Source organism: Diospyros lotus, chromosome 11, assembly GCF_014633365.1.
Source record: "Diospyros lotus cultivar Yz01 chromosome 11, ASM1463336v1, whole genome shotgun sequence".
In the NCBI taxonomy this organism is placed as follows: domain Eukaryota; kingdom Viridiplantae; phylum Streptophyta; class Magnoliopsida; order Ericales; family Ebenaceae; genus Diospyros; species Diospyros lotus.
Genome location: NC_068348.1, coordinates 7,204,583 through 7,224,038, shown reverse-complemented (window position 1 = coordinate 7,224,038; position 19,456 = coordinate 7,204,583). Strand labels below are relative to the sequence as shown.

Genomic DNA, 19,456 nt, shown 5'->3' with positions numbered 1-19,456 from the left:
TATATGTTGCATTGCATGATTACTAATGTGCGCGATGAATTTATCCGCGGGATACCCACGAGCTTGGCTCGCTATGATGATGTTATATGAGCGTTGGCTTAAGATGTTGTTATATGAGCATTGGCGCTAGATTATGTTGAGAGCTTTGGCTTATGGTGGATGTGGTGTTGATGGAAGTGGTATGAAATGGATGTGGTGTTGATGGATGTGGTATGAGAGCTATGGCTCATGTGATATATATGTTAGCCAGTTCATGGTTGCAGTTAGGTTTGTATGCCAAATCCTGGGTGCTAGTGTGTATCCTATGTGAGCCCCTCGGTTCATTATATGTGTGCATTGATGTATTTATGATTAGTGGGTTGAGTTGTGATTCATGGCATGGCTTGTGTGGGGTGTTTGGGGAATACTATATTTAGACTGTTTTCCTTTTGTTTCATTATATGCTTACTGAGTTTTGTAACTCATTATTACTTTACATCATTCTAGGTAAGGGCGAAGAATATGTCGAGGATGGGTCGAGTTGTGTCTGATTCTTCATGGGTAAATGGTGTGTGTAGAGATCTCCTGATCAAAAGATCCTGGGTGGTTTTGTGTCCAAGGAGGGCACTATCATATTTTGTTAAATTATTTTGTTTTGTATTTATGGGCGAAAGAGCCTTAATGTTATGTAAAAGAATTAGGGATATATTATGTCATGCTTCCATTGTATAAAATGAATTAAGGGGAATTTGTGGTCTTTACACAAGCACACATAACAAACCTCACACAACCTCGAAACTTATAAAAAGAAAAATGAAGAGCTTTCCATACTCCTTCAAGAAGCAAATAACAGCCATCTATAGTTGCAAACATTTTGATCACAGTTTTCAATAGATCCAAGAGAAAGAATATACTTTAAAGGAATTTAGAATTAAAATTAGGCAAATAAAGAAGAATGAAGAAAAACCAACCATGGACCTTGCCAACAAAGATCGTTTCCTACAAGAGCTTTTGTTTCTCGTCTTCTAAAAAAGACACAAAAATAAACAAGGTATCATGTTATTACCCTTCAAGGCATGTTTTCTTTGAATTTGCCTATAATTTTCCCCTTGTTTATCCTCATTACTTTTCTATTCTCCTTGGCCTTTTTTAGTCGGAATTGACATTAAAAGAATTTAATTACTATTACCAAAGAGAAAAAGAAGACCTTCAACAAAAATTAAATTCCTTGAAATCACAATTTTGCCAAGCTATTCTAGATTTCCATCAAGACAAAAAAATAAAAATAAAAAAACTCAAAGAGCTTTGAGTTCGATTTATGGAACTGGAGCAAGAGAAGAAAAGTGTAACTGAACTGAAGAGCTCAAACTCTTGAAAGCATCTCTAACCACCAAAACAAAGGTAAACATCAAACTACTTAATGACCACATTTGTCTGCTTAATGAGCAGTTATAAGAGAAGGATTAAGAAATAAGTCATGTCTTACAAGGTAATGAATCCTTGTATTGAGTCAAATAGAGATTAAAGAAAAAATTGAGGACTTGTTTGTAGAGCTAACTTTGGAAAAAGAAAAAACTATTGTTATACATGTTTCCCGAACCACTTCTTATGGGCTAGACCCAATCCAATAGACCAGCCCAATCTCCTAAAGCCTAGAAAACCTAAGCAAGCTTGTCAGGACGAGCTCATACATCGTTGAAATTCAAGCTTAGATTGTGGAACCAAAAGAAGCAAGGCTTCCAGCGAGATCTCAGTGGTATATCCAACGAGCTCCTAATGATGCTTCTAGTTCGCTGGTCTAAAAATCCTTCACCTAGCATAGACAACAAAGCTGCTGAATAGCCGGAGGCAGAGACTCACTCACTTTATCTAAAGCTAGCCATATCCCTCGTAATGAGGATCTTACTCCCGATTTTATGCAGATGATAAGGACTGTTTGTCCTTTATTATATCATCTTTATATTTTAATATCTTATGCAATTGTAAGCACCCCTCATTATAAATAAGGGCCAGAAATATCATTAAAGGGGACAACAAGAATAATCGCATACTGTCACTTTGCCAAAATATCTAGAGTACTATCGTGAAGTAGGCATCGTTCTGCCCAAACCATGTAAAAATTCCTTGTGTTCTTTCTATTTTGTTCTTCCTCTTTGCACTTTGGGCTTATTCATTCACTGCGGGCCTACGAATTACGGTTGACTAAATCTGAACGTTGACAACTACGCACAATTATTAAGAGGTAACTACCTTACAAAAGACTAATAAAGAAGTTATGAAAATTTATGAACTCGTAAATCTGGTGGTTACTGTAAAACACAATATTTAATTAATCAAATTTATGAACTCAAAAATTTGGTGGTTTCTGTATTCAACTACTTGCCTACTCCGCTACATTGGCTCTTTACCAAGAATTTAGTTAATCAAACTTACTTGGATAGCTTTTACAACATGCTCAGCTATAAACCTTTTATAATAAATGGCTTTTAAACAGGATCAACGACAACTAATGCCTTTTACAAAGATCAAGCTTAACCTTTACAATTTTCACAAGAAAGTTTGAATAAAAAATACAAAAGAAGGTATAATGTGATACTAGAATACATTCACTTCTCTTAGGTTTACAAAGAGATAGAAGGATAAGAATGGTAAGTACAGTCTCTCTTCTCTTTTGATGGATGTAAAGCAATGAAGCATACTTGAAATCTTTTTAAATTCTCAAGTTATCTTTAGTGCATCAAAAAATGTATTAGTCATTTGCTTCTTCAGATTCTATTTCCTTATATAGTGTTCATCTCTTTAATGCATCTATTGGAATATACTTAAATGAAGAATGTTTTATGTGTAACTGCCATATTTTGTTTCTAAGCAATCTCACTAAACAGTTAGAACAAAATTTTTAATATACAAATTGTTTGAAAATTATCCATCAACATTTAACGATTTGATAGTACTTTGAAAAGTAGAAATTGCGCACATTAAATGCTCTGTAATGCCTTTAAATTCAAAAACTACAAAATTTTACTCGATTACAAAACGTAGTTTACTCGACTAAGTTTTATAAATACTTGAGTGTATATAATTTGTATTCAAATGTTATTCAGATTTACTCGATTACAAAGTGATTGTACTCGATTAAAATTTTGCAACAAAAATTTATAAAACTTACTCAATTGAAATAATGAATTTAGTCTATTGTGATATATTTTTTACTTAATTACAAATTCAAATACTCGATTATATCAAAGTTCTAATAACTTAACAAGTTGTTGGAGCGTAGGGCGAATTCTTCTATTCACCCTTAATTGATGTATAATGATCTCCAAAGCCATTCCTGGCATATTAGAGGGTCCCATGCAAAAATGTTTGAATATTCTTTCAACAATTGAATGGCATCTTCTTTTACAATACCTTCTAAAGAGGATCCAATTTTTACTATTTTCTCAAGTCATCAGTTTCTCAAGGGGGGTGGGGACATTTGAGAACAGGACCAACTCAAGGGGGTGGATTGGTGAGGTATGAGGTCCCTAAAATAGGGAGATTCAAAATAATGAAAGCTATTAAAATAAAATAATTATTTTAATTTTATTATTAAAATAAAATTAATAAATTTTTTGTTTTTTATTTTTTATTAAGGGATTGGAGGCCTCTAAATTATTAATAGCCTAGTACCCCCAATCCCTTGACCCGGTCCTGTTGAGAATCCCTCTATAATTTCCATCATCGTGGACACATCCTTTTACTTGGTCCCATCGGTATAACTTCTCCTTGCCACTTGTTGATCCCCTAACATTGTTCGTATCCTATTATCCCACTTGTTGATCCCCTAATATTGTTCATATCCTATTATATGTGGGAAATCTTAACATTGTTCGTATCCTATTATCTGTGGGAAATCTTATCTTCAAATGCAGGGTAGAAACTACCACCCTTACGTTATTTAAGAGAGGTTTTTCAATTATTGCATTAATGGGAACTGGGTGGGTGCTGAGACTACCACAAAATCCGCCATACAGTCCACAGCCTTGGGTATGTACCAAAAGTAATAGGAAGAGAAATCATCCCTTCAGGGATTATAGTTTGACTGTTAAAACCCACTAAGGGATTTATCATCTCTAGCATTTCCTTATCAATCCTCATTTGATTTGATTGAAAGCATGAGAGTAAATAATATTGGCAGAGTTTCCTGTATCAATTAATGACCTTTTAGCATTGTAATTGGTAATTATAACTCTACCAAGTTACCAACCACTACATCAACATGCAGAAATCTAATGCCCTCCAAATCGTGATCAGAGAATAAACTCCCTTTGAAGAAATATAAGTGTTTATAAGGCATTTGTGGGTACCCCTAAAATAGTGTCTAGCAATTTGACGTGGGTGACTTTGCTGCTTCTGATTCTGGCCTTTTCACTAGAAAGTTCTAGGAAATTCATTTTCTTGAAAGTTCTGTGGAGAAATTTGGTCATGACTTGGCCTTTTATAAGGCATTTGTGGGTACCAAGATTGTGCTTCTCATTACCAAGTCTTTTCGAGCTACAGCCTCTTTTCATAAGCAAATCCCTTCTTCTTTTTTTTTTTTTTTCAATTGTCTACTCCGAAGTATCGTGCTCAAATTTCTTATGGAATTCGTAATAAAGCTTTTGATTAGTAGGACGGAAAAATGTACAAATATTTGAAGAAAACTTGCCTCCCACTGTTGCTAGCATATTCTTTTGAAAGAGTAATACTTTACAAGTCCCTCAATCAAGCTTTAAAATGGATCAGATATCCCATTCCAAATAAATCAAATTTATTAAAAAGACTTCATGTGGCAAAAATCTTCTCTAAATTTGATATGAAATTAGGTTTTTGACAAATTCAGATAGCAAAAAGGGATAGGTATAAGACAACATTCACAATTTCTTTGAAAATATTATGAATTTTCAATTTAGTTGACATATTTTTATTAAAAAATGAGAAAGTATAGATGTACAGCTTTCCAATAAAAATGTGTCAACTAGACTGGAAATCCATCTCTAGTTTAGATAAATAACATTACTCATTTTAAAAAGATATTTGTGGCTATCCATAGTGCAATCCCAAGTTTCGATAAGATTTGGACCTTTGAGATTCCACAAATTCTCCTCGAAAGAGATCCCTTAGTTTAATTTTTCTTTCTTTTCCATTTTCTCCATAGTCTTCTTTTCTTTCTTTTCTAATATACGTTCTTCCATATTGATGAAAATTTGTTCACGAGAGTAAAATTCAGCTAAACTTTTTGATACTATTTGCAAAAGATTTGTAGAAAACTTGATATCCCACACTCCTTCCATAAGGGCAGCTATAGCAACCTTTTCATCCAATTGATCTACCTTTGAAATGGCCTCCTAAAATTGGGTAACGAACTGCTGCAAAGTTTCACCTTTCTCCTGTTTAATGGTAGTAAACTGGTGCAAGACTTCTTGACTCATTGGTAACAATTGAATCTAGTGATAATCTGTTTGCCAGCTCCTACATCTTCAAGGCTCCAGCGAGTTAAACTAGTCCTTTGTTGCTTTCCCCTCAGAGTTTGAGGGAAACCTGGACACAACAAAGCTTTGGCAGGCATTATGCCTTGTAATATGAGCTACGAGATCATCGATTCCATCATATTATTATTCTAGCTACAAAAAATTATAACGAGATGGCAATTGAGCTTTCCAGATCTCATCCATGAATGGATCAGATAACGAATAAATTGAACTGAAACTTCCTTCATCTTCGCGAAGCTTATTTGCCATCATTTTTATAAGATGTTGTAACTTTGCGTCTTTTGTTTAACGACATCATTCTTGACTATGTGAACATTTCTTTCTGTGATGATTGTCATATCCCTTATTATGCTGATCATTTTGATCTTATAATTGGACTTTGTTTAAACTTTCATCTTCTTTCTTGCATTTCGTCAATATTTGTGGTAGGAAAAACTTAGTTCGCATCGCTCAACTCTGTCATTGAAGCTTATTAAGACAATCAACTACAAGTAAGGGGCTCATTCTTCCCTATAACGCAATTGATTGATTACCATTTACATCAAGACTCAAAAATGCCCCATGGTAAGTCCCAGGGACTATCCCGAGTGGTTGTGGGCAGACCTGTTTGGAGCTCTCTCACGTTTGAGTGCTACTCCGGGTTCTAATCTTGCGGCCCTTGGGCCCTAATTTATCTCTTTCATCGTACTCTGAGACCAGTTCATGATAACGCTCGTGATAGGACGTTACTCAAAGAAAAAAAAAAAAACCCATGATAAAGTCCAATCGATGCTTTTAGAGAATTTGCACCAACAGTTATCTTTGTTCTCCTCCTTTTCTTTTTTTCTTTGAATTACTTTGCAAACACAGGTAGTTAGAGAAATTTGCCAATTCTAGAATTGCCCTCAAATACTTAAGTTAGAGTAAAGAGAGTTTTTTTTTTTTTTTTTTACGTTTTTTAATATATCTATGAAAGGTGGAATAGAATAGAATATCCTATTATTGGTGAAATCATCCTCATATATGCATTTATGTAAGTGGGTTGCACTTCCTTTTAATATTCTACCCATCATTCTTTGTTACATTAGATAACCCATAGCTAAAGTGACGAGTGCTTTTCTCTCGCCTTCTTAGGGGGGTATTTTCGTCCAAACGTACACTTAAAACACCTGGGATAAATTAATCTCTGGAAAGATAACAGATTTCATTTATCCTATACTTCAGAATTAAATACAATCCAAAAATTAATTAATCTCAAATTATTAAATTAGAAACAAAACTACATAAATATTCCCACGTCGAATTAGCTCAATCTCACAAACCAAACAGCTCATTATATGACACTTGACAGTTAACATACAATCAAACGGATACATTTATAAAGGCTTTTGGCACAAAGCTTGAAAGTGATTCGAGCCATTTGCTTCTCTCACTCTCTCGCTGTGGCTTTCAAGCTTTGTAATACATACAAAATTCATTTTCCCTGCCATCCATCCCCACCACGCGCCGTACAGCCCGGTCCACCTGTTTTGTTTGTTTCTTCAGTAGTGGGTTGGCCCTGTCGCAATTGTAACCAAATATGTAGGGCCCACCACTTTTGACAGTCACCTCAAAACCTGCCAAATCAGGTTAGGTCCGTAGCGGATCAACAGATTTGTGGGCCGTCCGTGGATTCTGTTGATTTGGGCCTGGGGTCCACCTTATATATAACCCACTACATCACTATCCAATGACCAATGTAGTGAAAGAATACTCTAGAATTCACCTTGAAGCGTGGAAAGAACCAACCACTAGAACCGTGCAAAAGTAAGTCTAGGAAGGATTAGAGAATTTTGAAAAGTTGACAGCCTCCAGGGCTTACAGCCTTCACCTTATATGTCATGCATCAAACTAAGGTGCAGTGGATATAAGTTGAGATGAGAGAGCGAAAGGACCGACAGGTCACATCTCCATGAAGCCAGTTCGAATTATATTTTGAAACTTCAGATGCTCCAAGACAATTAAAGCTGGAAAATGACATTGAAAGCTGAAACACTATGTACATTTTTTTAAGAATTATTATAATCTAATATTTGAGTTATATACCCCATTCCCTTTAAAGAAAAGTAAGCGATATGCCAACACCCAAACGGATATTGTTTATAGATCCTTATCCTCATCATCATCGTAGTCTAATATTTCAGATACTAAAAGCATGTTTAGTGCACAACACTCTTCGTTTTGTGGGGATTAAGGAAAGATAGTAATTATTCAGGAGGCATTTTTTATAAAATGATTATTTTCACATCATTATCTATATCGAATATTCCATGCAGGATTATGACAAGGCTGTTAATCAAATCACGATCAGCTGTACATGATTAATGGTTGTCGTAATCAGATGCACTCACTGGTCTTATCTGATAAATAATTCTCTGTACCAAAATACAGTAACTCACAGAAGCCTGCCTTTATTTGTAATATAAAGAATGTGCTCATCCATACACAAGTTTGATGGAGTAGAGAGTAACTAAAGATTTTAAGGATGCAATATCCAATTTGATATAACAATAGCTTATTGCATTGAATTCCAAACAGATACAACAATATAAATAGAAGAATCGGGTAGTCGTTATACCTCTAGGCAGTGCAAGCCCTCTTCATTTTGCTTTGCACCCGTGTGAATGGTCTGAGATTTTCTGCTTTGTAGATGTTCCAGGAAATCCATCACCACAGAATCGGTCCACGGGGCTCCTCGGGGAGCTTGGGGACCTGCAACCCACCCCAAATGGCCGCCTTTCGGCGTAACAATCAACAAACAATTTGGATTTTCCTGAAACAACAGCAAATCGTAGAGTGTATTAGGCACGAATTGAACCGAGCATGATGCTAATTTAGGAGCAAAACATATGCCCAACTCTGGTTCTATCCGTGTATTCATTTTTTTTTTTGTTATATACGTGGAAATGGAAGGATCCCCGCCTTCTCAGTCGCCTTTGGCCCGAGCGTCTCACCCACCTTATAAACCATGGTCTGCCTGCCTTGCGACCACGGACAAGGTCAATCGCCATCCAAAGACGGGGGGGTAGCCCTTTGGTATAATACAATTGACACCTTTGCGTAGAGCAGAATTGAACCCATGATCTTTCGGTAACTAAGTTTCCCTACATGCACGGTTAACCAATTAAGCTATCCCAAAGGGTTACTTTAGATGAAAGATTCATCCAGTGGTAAAAGCTTGTGGGCTGCCCTGTTGGGCCAAACAGGCCCTATGCCCAAAAAAGATCTAGTCTAGAGGTAACCTCATACAGCCAGGGCAAGTCAGACAGCCAGCCATAGGTACTAGGGATCGATGTATTACTCTACTATTAGATCTAAAATCGTCATTTTGGTCAAAACCAAGAAGAGGAAACTTGAAAGAAACTGAATCTATTTCCTTCTTGGGGTTTCTCTGTTCTGTAAGGAAAGAATGATGATATAGACAAACAATAGTATCCATTATTCTACTCGAAATAAGACGAGTACAACAGAAAATATCTGCTCACGTTTAAAAATTGATCCTTTCTCTCTGATAGAACCAAATCAGAAATCAGGAAAACATAAATTTAAACAGGAAATCATTAATCCCCCATCTAATCTTTGGTAGCATAGGAACCAAGAAAAAATTTGGAAATAGAAGTCACAGTAGAAACTAACATTACAATTGCAAAGACAATTTATGTCATCCAACTATAAGATGCGTACACGCACTGTAACAAGGTAGCATTTGATTTTAAGTGAGAATAATGCATGTAACATAGTGGTTAGGGGAGAGAGAGAGAGGGAGAGAATTTTGCATACCACAATATCTTTGCGAGGAATTCCCCTAGATGGAGCAATTGGATCATTTTCAGCCTGCAAAGCAGTGAATGCATCACATCATAGAGCAAGTAAAATGTATTTCATATCTTTTAAGGCAGCTTGGCGACTGGCATCATTTGAAATTGGACTAGAAATAATTTGAGAGTCATGTCACTAGTCTTCTAAACTCATAAAAATGCATGCCAAATGCTGACCGTGTGCATTCTTCCTTTATCTAATGTGGTTGCAAGTATTTTACAAAAGTGTATATCAAAGAAAGCTGTTAAAGCTCAATGAGATTACTACAACAATTGCAGGATATAGCTAAATTACCTATTTGAGCCTGATCTTCTACGCACAGTAATTATATAGACATAAGTTTTCCTAATAAGGACTGCACAATGCACAAGCTACTTCTCAAACATTAAGAAAAAGAAAAATCTCTTATTCCCTCGATGGAATGGATTAGTACCAGATTCCCACACATCCAAACAGAGGGCCAAAAGGTCAAATTTCGCAGCAATTTGCGTTGGATGTACGCATTCTATGATTTGAGGTTCAGAGGTTTCCTGTGTATGATACGAGACAATGGAAAAGAAATATTGCCTGTATGCAAAGTAAAGGCGTGTACACGTGTTTAATGGAATCTGAACTGCTTGAATTAGAGTAGTACTCATCCACCGACTTGAAACCAAATGAAACTGCAAAAGTGTTACATGGAAATCTTTAAGCGGCAGGATGATGCTTCCAGCAATGGTTTTTTAAATATTCTGAAAAATGTACCTCGAGTTAGCCCCTCATCAAACTCCCTCACTGATTTGGCATTGGCAACCATGTGGATATTATATTCACCTCCCATGTCCTCAAATAGAAGAGAATGCCTAGAAAAAACATGAAATCCCAGTAAAACAAGCTGCAGTTAGAGATTTGAACATATTCAGAAAGTAAAATGACAATCTACTTATCACGTACCTCTTGAAAATTTTACACAGAGCATTAGCAAGAGCTTTGTCATAAACAATATTAAAGCCCTTACGGAAGTCCTCATCTGCAATGACTAAATTGAAAGGATTACACAAGGACACAGCACCAGAAAGGGGGCAATTATGGGATTCCTGCAAGAAAATTTAGGATGTCATGAATATGAATGCAAGAAATGAAATAAAGAGACAAATAAAAAAAGTAAAAGCCAGCTGTAAAGAATAGCTCCTAGGAGTAGGAATCAGCTCAACAGAATATCTAGCATCAATAGAACTGGGTGTACTTACAAAAAAAATTAATGCAACCAAAAGCTCAAAACAGTAACTGCATCGCCAAGAGGCCTGGTGTTTCCAGAACAAAATCTAAAATAAATTCATGTTCTTAACTTAATATTTTAATTTTTCAGCAGTTTATAAACTTTGTTTTCAAAAGTTATTGCAGATTAAACCAGTCATATGCGTTAGTAAGAGAAAATTCTTGCCAACTCCAAAAACCGTCTTATCACTTTTCACTACAATGTCACTGTGAGATTTATTTCCTTCTGTGTATAGACATCTATAGAATGTGTATATAGTCAATTGGTAATTAGCTGATAATTAGGGTCATTAGTCTCCATGATTTAGGCTGTAATTATCTCCATGATTAGCTCCATAATTCAGGACTCATTTATTGTAATTAGCCTACACGAGAGACTAATCTCTCACGTTCTCTCCCAATCACTCTCACATGGTATCAGAGCCTACTTTGAAAAAACCCTAAGTTCGCCCGCGGTGTCTCTATTTCCAATGGCACTCAAACCCTATTCTTTCTCTCTACCCGCAATTGGCCGAGCCTATTGGCATTTTTTCTGTGCTTCTTCCAAAAAACCGACTGCACCATCATCCTCAGAAACTTTCGATTGGCCTACCCCGAGTGCCGCGCCACCATCGGTCACGCCCCCTTGCGCCACCGCACGTAATTTGCTTCCACCTCCACACGCCAGCGCATGTAGGTGCATTCGTCGTCATCTTGCCTCCGACCACTCTAGATCGAACCTATGGCACCCCTTAAGCCTATATCATTTGTCAAAACCCTTGCCATGTCTAACTTCAGTGACACCATCTCTGTGTCTAGTGCTCCAATTTCAACATCAAATGCCTCCGCTGCCTCTGCCATGTCTAACCTCAGTGACACCATCTCTGTCTCTAGTGCTCCAATTTCAACATCAAATGCCTTTGTTGCCTCTCAAACCTTTGTCCTCTCCAATCTTGGGACACCCAACATCACCACTATCAAGTTGATAGCATCTGCCAACTATCTCTCATGGGTAGCCTCTGTCAAAATATGGTTCAAAAAACAAGGCCAAGCCGATCATCTTACCACAAGGGCTAAAAGTGTGCCAGCAGCCAATTAGGCTAGATGGGAACAAGTTGATACCCAGTAATGCAGTATTCTATGGCAATCCATTGATCCATCAATCTTGCAATTCTTTCGCCCCTTTGAAACTTGTCCTGACGTATGGAAAGAAGTTGAAGAGTTCTATACTAATGATATCCAATGCTTATATATCGTGGTCTCCAATATCAAGAATCTCAAAAAGAGACATCCACGGAATCTTATCTGGGCCAGGTTCGAGCACTCTTGTAGGAATTTGATGTTCTTCTCCCTCTTACTACGACCCGTACTGAATAGATTGCACAAAGAGAGAAGTTTTTTATGGTTATTGCTCTCTCTGGACTGATACCTAAATTTGACGTCACCAGACATCAAATCCTAACCAGCTCCACTAATCCTACCATGAAGGATTCTTTCTAAAGGTTGCTATACATGATAGGTGCACACAATGTGTCCTCTCCATCTCCTATTGTTCCTCCATCTGAATCTTCAACTCTTGTATCTCAAGCCTCCAACTTAGGAGGAAACAAGGGACGTAATAATAGTCATGCATGTCCATAGTGCACCTTTCGCAAGCCGCACAGTAGTCTCACCCTAGTAACCCCGTTACTTGCATTGCAAAAGGTTCATCTCTTGGTCCTCGAATATAGATTATGGCACCACTAACCATATGTGTGATAATAAACTTCTTTTCTCCTCACTTACCTATTCTGATACTTTGCCCACATGTTCGTGAGAATGACATTTCTTGAGATTCACTTATAGCTTTTGCTCCCTTAAGATGTCAAAGACTTAATGAAGATGGGCCACATGTTCTCTTTGATTTTGGCTATACACCAAAATATTATCAAAATAAACAACAAATTTGCCAATTAAAAGTCTAAATACCTGGTTTATAAGTCACATAAAAGTGCTTGGGGCATTGGAGAGACCGAAAGGCATCACCAGTCATTCACACAACCCATCTCTCATCTTGAAAGTAGTCTTCCCTTCATCCCCTGGTCGCATTCAAATTTGACGTTATCCACTGCGCAACTCGATCTTTGAAATGACTGATGCACTATGTAATTAATCTAGCAGATCATTAAGAAGAGGAATAGGAAGACGGTATTTGATAGTGATCTTGCTAACGACACGATTGTCAATGCACATATGCCATGATCCATCCTTCTTTGGTACTAGAAGTGCCAGTACTGCACAAGGACTCACGCTTTCTTTCACTAATCCTATAGCTATAAGTTCAATGACTTGTCATTGCAACTCTTCATTCTCCTTGGGACTCATTCTATATGCAGTGTTGAATTTCTCGCATCGAAGGTAATCCAACTAGAATCTCTTCTAGAACAACATCTTCGTTAAGGACTTAACCACTTTTAGAAGTTTTGACCTTTCTCATTTTCTTCTATCACAACCAAGCACATGCAACTTTAGCTTCTTCAAATGCTCTTACAAACATTGATTTTCATATAACATCGCATGTCTAATCAACTAAACTTGATGAAGAATTCTTCTTAAAGGGCATCAATACTATCTTTGCACCATCCTTCTCGAATGAGTAAGTATTCTTGTATCCATCATGAATGGCTCAACGATCATATTGTCAAGGTCGACCCAATACCATATGACAAGTGTCCATAGGAAAAACATCACACCACACCTTATCATGTGTCACGACCCTAGGGTTTAGCTAGAGTCTAAGAAGGAAATGGAAGAATTCGAGAGAGAAACGGAAAGAATTGGAAGGAGAGACAGAGCAGAAATCAAAAGAAATGAGGGAAAACAAGGGAGAACGAGAGAGAGAAAGTAAGGAGGAAAATATGAATTCACTATATCATTCCAACATACATTTCTCTATATACTAGGGCCTATTTATAGGATGTTCAACTGGAAGTAGAGTTAGGGAACAACACCCATGTGCACTACAACAAAACTGATAGAAAACAATTATGAGAGAAAAACCTATAGGCTTAACCTATGGGCTTAACTTAATTACACATAGTTACAACAAATAAATAAATAAAAATACATACAACAATATGCAATATATCTAATTATACTAATATTTCTAATACTCCCCCTCAAGCTAGAACATAGATATCATATGCACCAAGTTTGTTATAGATATATTCTATCCAATGACCGTTTAGAGACTTGGTGAAGACATCGACAAGTTGATCACTAGAGTTAACAAAATCTGTAACAATAACACCTTCAACTAGATTTTCTCTAATAAAGTGACAGTCAATTTCAATAAGCTTAGTCCACTCATAGAACACTGGATTGGAAGCAATGTGCAAGGTAGTCTAATTATCAGAAACAAGCTTCATAGGGGACACTTCACAAAACTTGAGTTCCTCTAGGAGTCACTTAAGCCAAATAAGCTCACAAGTTGCATTAACCATAGCCCAATACTCTGTCTCTGCACTGGATCTAGCTACTACATTATGTTTCTTACTTTTCCAAGAAATCATATTTCCTTCCACAAGAACATAATTAATATCCAAAGGTCAAATGATGATCAGAAGGAGAGCAGGCCCAATCTGCATCTGCATATCAACAAAAATTTGTGTGCCCCTTATCCTCATAGAGTAACCATTTACCTGATGCTCGTTTGATATATTTCAGAATTCGGATAACAGCATCCCAGTGAGAATCACTTAGAAAACTGAGAAACTGACTCACTACACTCATAGCAAAAGCAATGTCGGGACAAGTGAGTGTGAGATAGTTCAGTTTGCCTACCAATCTTCTATACCTTCCAGGATCTGAGTAAGACTCCCCCTGTCCTGGTAAGAGTTTGACATTTGGGTCCATTGGGGTGTCAATCGATTTGCAGTTCACCACACCAGTTTCTTCTAAGATATCAAGTGCATACTTCCTCGGACAGATTGAGATCCCATCTCTTGATTGAGCAACTTCAATACCCAAGAAATACCGGAGTTTGCCTAGGTCTTTAGTCTGAAAGTGCTGATGGAGATATTCCTTCAAATTTTGTATACCAACCTGATCGCTCCCTGTGATAACAATGTCATCTACATAAACAACGAGGTAGATACATAAAGAAGAATATCGATAGAAAACTGAATGATCAGCCTCACTTCGAGTGAGACCAAAGGCTTAAACCACAGTGTTTAACCTGCCGAACCACACTCGTGGAGATTGTTTCAAGCCATAGAGAGACTTCTTGAGTTTGCAGACTACATTGGACTCTCCCTGAGCAACAAAACTTGGTGGTTGCTCCATATAAATCTCCTCTTGCAAATCACCATGAAGAAAGGCATTCTTAATGTCCAATTGATAGAGCGACCAATGACGTGTCACGACCGTCCCTCAGCAGCAGAGCAGCAACATATTTTAATTTCTTTTCATTGCAATGTAATTCCTTTGTTTTACTTTCTACTTGTGGGTTTATTGTAATTTCTAGTGCTAAGTTTGTTAGCCAAAGATTCTCCACGTGGGAGAGGTTGAATAGGACAAAACTTATGGTTACAGCCGTTGGGAAAAGGATTCCCGACGTCCGCAGCCTTGCCACTATATCAGTAGTGAGGCTACCGTAAGAAGGCATCAATGAAGAAAATCACATTCTGTTTTCCATCTATCTTCTAGCCCTTCTCGCTCTTTCTCTCTCTCTATTGCTCTAACTCCCCCCTCCAAATTCTCTGTTCTCAACGCTAGCAATTCTCCTTAATACTCGTATTAAGGAAGTTTCTCTATTGTCATCTTCGGCCGTGACATTAATTGGTATCAGAGCAACCGATTCTCGGCCAACACTTGTAGTATCGGTAACAATGGCGGATGGTACTCGCATGAAGGGTCTGGAGACACGGCTTCAGCAAGTGCAATCGACGATGGCGGAGTTTCAGAACCGAACCGATCAACTAGAGCTAGGAGCTACCCGAAATCATGAGGCAATCGTAGCTATGGACCGCAAGCTAGAGAGTTCCATGGAAGGATTGGAGCGAAGGTTGGATTCTTCAATCATGAGAGTACGAGACGAACTGGGAGCTCAGATGCAACAGTTCATGGTGATGTTTACCCATCAGAATTCGATTAGGATGGCACCGGACTTCCCCCTAGGGAGAGAAATGAGCCTATTCTACAAAACCATAGAATGGAACGAGGAATTGGAACATCCGAACTGGAGATAAACCTGGAAGAGGAGCTGGAGAGGATGCTGGGGAGAGACAAGGTGGAGCCTCCCAATCATCATCAACCAGGGTACCCAATGCCTCGGATGGAGATTCCGATGTTTGAGGGGGTTAACCCACGTTGGTGTGTAAGAAAATGTGAGAGGCTGTTTGACTGGTACAATATACCGCAGGCACAAAGGGTACCACTGGCCACTGCTTATTTCAATGAAGTCGTGGACGCATGGTTCCAAGGGTGCTTGAGTGTAAGGAGGGAGTATACATGGGAGGAGTTCTCGGAGAAGTTGTGCGAGAGGTTTGGAGAAAGAAGCATGATGGATACTATAGAGGAATTCAACAAACTCAAGTAGGTGGGAAGTGTTGAATCCTATCTGCAAAGGTTTGAAGAGTTAAGGTCATTCATGATTCGCCACAACCCCCACCTCTCGGAAGCTTATTTCGTATCCAGCTTCATGAGCGGTCTTAGCGAGGAGTTGCGGCCAATGGTGAAAATGATGAGGCCAAGAATAGTGGAACAGGCTTCGGAGAGTGCCCGCTTGCAAGAGACCCTGGTGGAGGTGATGATGAAGAAGCAAAGGCAACAACAGAGAGGGGTGGGTCCGGGCACATCCAATATCGGAGGAAAGAGCTACAATAAGGAGTTGGCGAAGGGAAAACACGTGGGAGGATCAAACTCGGCTCCATATGGGGAACAACTGAGAGAACAAAGGAGACTAGCAGGACTCTGTTTCCGTTGTGGAGACAAATATCACCCAGGACACCAATGTAGAAGGCAAATCCTCCTACTAGAGGGAGGCGAAGGAGAGGATCAAGGAGGGGCCGGGGACTTAGACCCCGAGGAGGACGACAAGGAGGACAATGGAGAGATTTCCATTCATGCTTTGAAGGGGGTAGCTAATAATAAGATTATGAAGGTGGAAGGCCGATCAAATGGGTGTAGCTTGATGATTCTTATCGACAGTGGGAGTACCCACAGCTTCCTCGATGAGAGCACAGCCAAGAGACTTGAATGCTCACTCACGGGGACGCCACCCTTGAGTGTGACAGTGGCAAATGGGGATCGGGTGTTGAGCAAGTCGGCTTGTAATGGCTTCAGCTGGGAAATGCAAGGTGAAATGTTTGAGGCTGATCTAAGACTCTTATAACTCGAGGGCTGTGACGTTGTACTCGATGTGGACTGGATGAAAGGGGTGAGTCCCATAAGTTTTGATTTTAACAAAATGGAGGTCTCATTTGAGAAAGAAGGGAGGAGGATGACGCTAATAGGAGGGAAGGAAACGGGTAGCTATAAAATGATCAGTGGGAGAAGGCTGTGGAAATTGTTCACAAGAAGGTGGAACCACCTGGCACACCTATTCTCCATAGTGGCCATCGAAGAAGACAGAGGAGAGCGGGAGATGTACGGGAAGGTGTTATTGACAGTTAGCTCCCCTCGCCAACAAACTGACCAGGTATCATATATCATACTCAGACCTTCTTAATACCTTGCTATTAGAATATGGGGATCTATTCTTAGAACCTTCTACCCTTCCCCCTGCTCGAGCTCAAGACCATACCATCAACCTAAAACCTAACACCGAACCCGTTAATATTAGGTCTTATCGTTACCCTCCTGCCCAAAAGAATGAAATAGAAAGGATGGTCAAGGCAATGCTCCAGCAAGCCATAATCCGTCCCAACCAAAGCCCTTTTGCTTCTCCGATTTTATTAGTGAAAAAAAAGGATGGAACATAGTGGTTTTGTGTGGATTACCGCTAACTAAAAGCCCTAATGGTCAAAGATAAGTTTCCCATTTCACTTGTTGAGGATCTTTTAGACAAATTACACAATGCTCAATACTTTTCTAAACTGGACCTTCGTTCGGGCTATCACCAAATCCGAATGAAATCGGAAAACACCCCCAAAACAGCCTTTAGAACCCACCATGGGCATTTTGAATTCTTAGTGATGCCCTTTGGGCTCACTAATGCCCCTGCCACCTTTCAATCCCTCATGAACCGTATATTCGAGCCTCACCTACGCAAGTTCATACTTGTATTCTTTGACGACATCCTCATCTATAGTCCTACCTTTGATCAGCACCTATCTCACCTAAAGACCACTTTTGATATCCTTAGATCTAACCAGCTTTTTATTAAGGAGTCTAAGTGTGCTTTTGGTCAAAAGCAAGTTGAATATTTAGGCCACATCATATCCAAGGGAGAGGTCAGCACAGATCCAAGGAAACTAGAGGCTATGGAGTCTTAGCCGAGGCCCAAGTCAGTAAAGGCCCTAAGGGGATTTCTGGGCCTTACGGGGTACTACCGACGATTTGTGGAGGGATATGGGGCCATCAGCAAGCCCCTGACGCAATTTCTAAAGAAGGGAAGTTTTGAATGGGGACCATTGGCAGAAGAAGCATTCATTAAACTGAAAGGAGCCATGAGTAGGGTGCCAGCCTTGGGGCTACCGAACTTTAACAAACCATTCATTTTAGAAACGGATGCAAGCAGCACTGGTGTTGGAGCAGTGTTGGCTCAGGAAGGGAGACCGCTAGCTTTCTTGAGTAAGGCCCTAAGCCCCAAACATTCGGGGCTCAGCATATATGAGAAAGAGTTTATAGCTATTCTGATGGCGGTTGACAAATGGAGGCATTATCTAGAAGCGGGCAGATTCATCATAAAAACCGACCATGAAAGCCTCAAGTTTCTACTACAACAGAAACTTCACACCCAGCTGCAAAAGAAAGGAATGTCTAAACTAATGGGGTTAGACTACACCATACAGTATCGGAAAGGGAAGGAAAATATCACGGTGGATGCTCTGTCAAGATGCCACGAAGAGGGAAGTGTGGCAGCGATCTCCCAGGTGGTGCCGGAGTGGTACAATGAGGTAATTGATAGCTACGAAGGGGATGAAAAATTAAAGGGGATAATAGAAAAGCTAATTGTGGGAACGCAGGAGGGGGAGGAATATACGTTAAGTGGAGGAATGTTGAGGCGTCACGGAAGGTTGGTGATTGGAAATAATATCGGGCTCAAGAACAAAATCATGCAGTCCTTGCATGAGTCACCACTAGGAGGGCATTCGGGCACGCAAAACACTTATGTACGGGTTAAGAGGGTATTCCATTGGCTAGGGATGAAGGCTGAGATTCGCAGATGTGTGCTATCTTGCGATACCTGCAAGAGGTGTAAGATGGAGAATACCGCCTACTCGGGGTTACTGCAACCGTTATCTGTACCGGACCAAGCCTGGACTAACGTGTCAATGGATTTCGTGGAAGGCCTACCGAGGTTGGAGGGAAGAGACAGCATAATGGTCGTAGTGGACCGGTTGACCAAGTTTGCTCACTTCATAGGGGTAACTCACCCGTATACTGCCCAAGATATAGCTAGGGCCTTCCTTAATCAGGTGGTAAAGCTGCATGGGACCCCCAAATACATTGTCTCAGATTGGGATCAGATCTTCACCAGTCTAATGTGGCAAGAACTCATGAAGGCATTGGGAACTAAGCTGAGCATGTCTACAGCCTACCACCCCTAATCAGACGGGCAAACCGAGAGGGTAAATCAAAGTTTAGAAACCTACTTGAGGTGTGTTTGCCTCTTACAACCCAAGGAATGGCATCGGTGGTTATCCCTAGCCCAATGGTGGTATAACACCAACTATCATTCTTCTATC

At 39.3% G+C, this 19,456-nt stretch overlaps 1 protein-coding gene across 3 annotated transcripts in view; it reads right to left on the bottom strand.

Moving 5' to 3' along the window:
* Nucleotides 1–6,702: 6,702 nt before the first annotated feature.
* LOC127813463 (embryogenesis-associated protein EMB8) overlaps nt 6,703–19,456 on the bottom strand; it is a 45,286-nt gene continuing 32,532 nt past the window's right edge. Inside the window, exons 4-9 of one of the 3 annotated variants that reach the window (XM_052354423.1) lie at nt 10,263–10,405; nt 10,074–10,171; nt 9,897–9,991; nt 9,291–9,344; nt 8,089–8,283; nt 6,703–7,170 (exon numbers count right to left, since the gene is read on the bottom strand). In XM_052354423.1, the coding sequence (XP_052210383.1) occupies nt 7,117–7,170; nt 8,089–8,283; nt 9,291–9,344; nt 9,897–9,991; nt 10,074–10,171; nt 10,263–10,405 (639 nt within the window). In that variant the 3' untranslated portion in view covers nt 6,703–7,116. Of the gene's footprint in view, nt 7,171–7,214; nt 7,478–8,088; nt 8,284–9,290; nt 9,345–9,896; nt 9,992–10,073; nt 10,172–10,262; nt 10,406–19,456 lie in introns of those variants that run through there. The other 2 variants (XM_052354424.1, XM_052354425.1) reach the window with 2 other exon arrangements.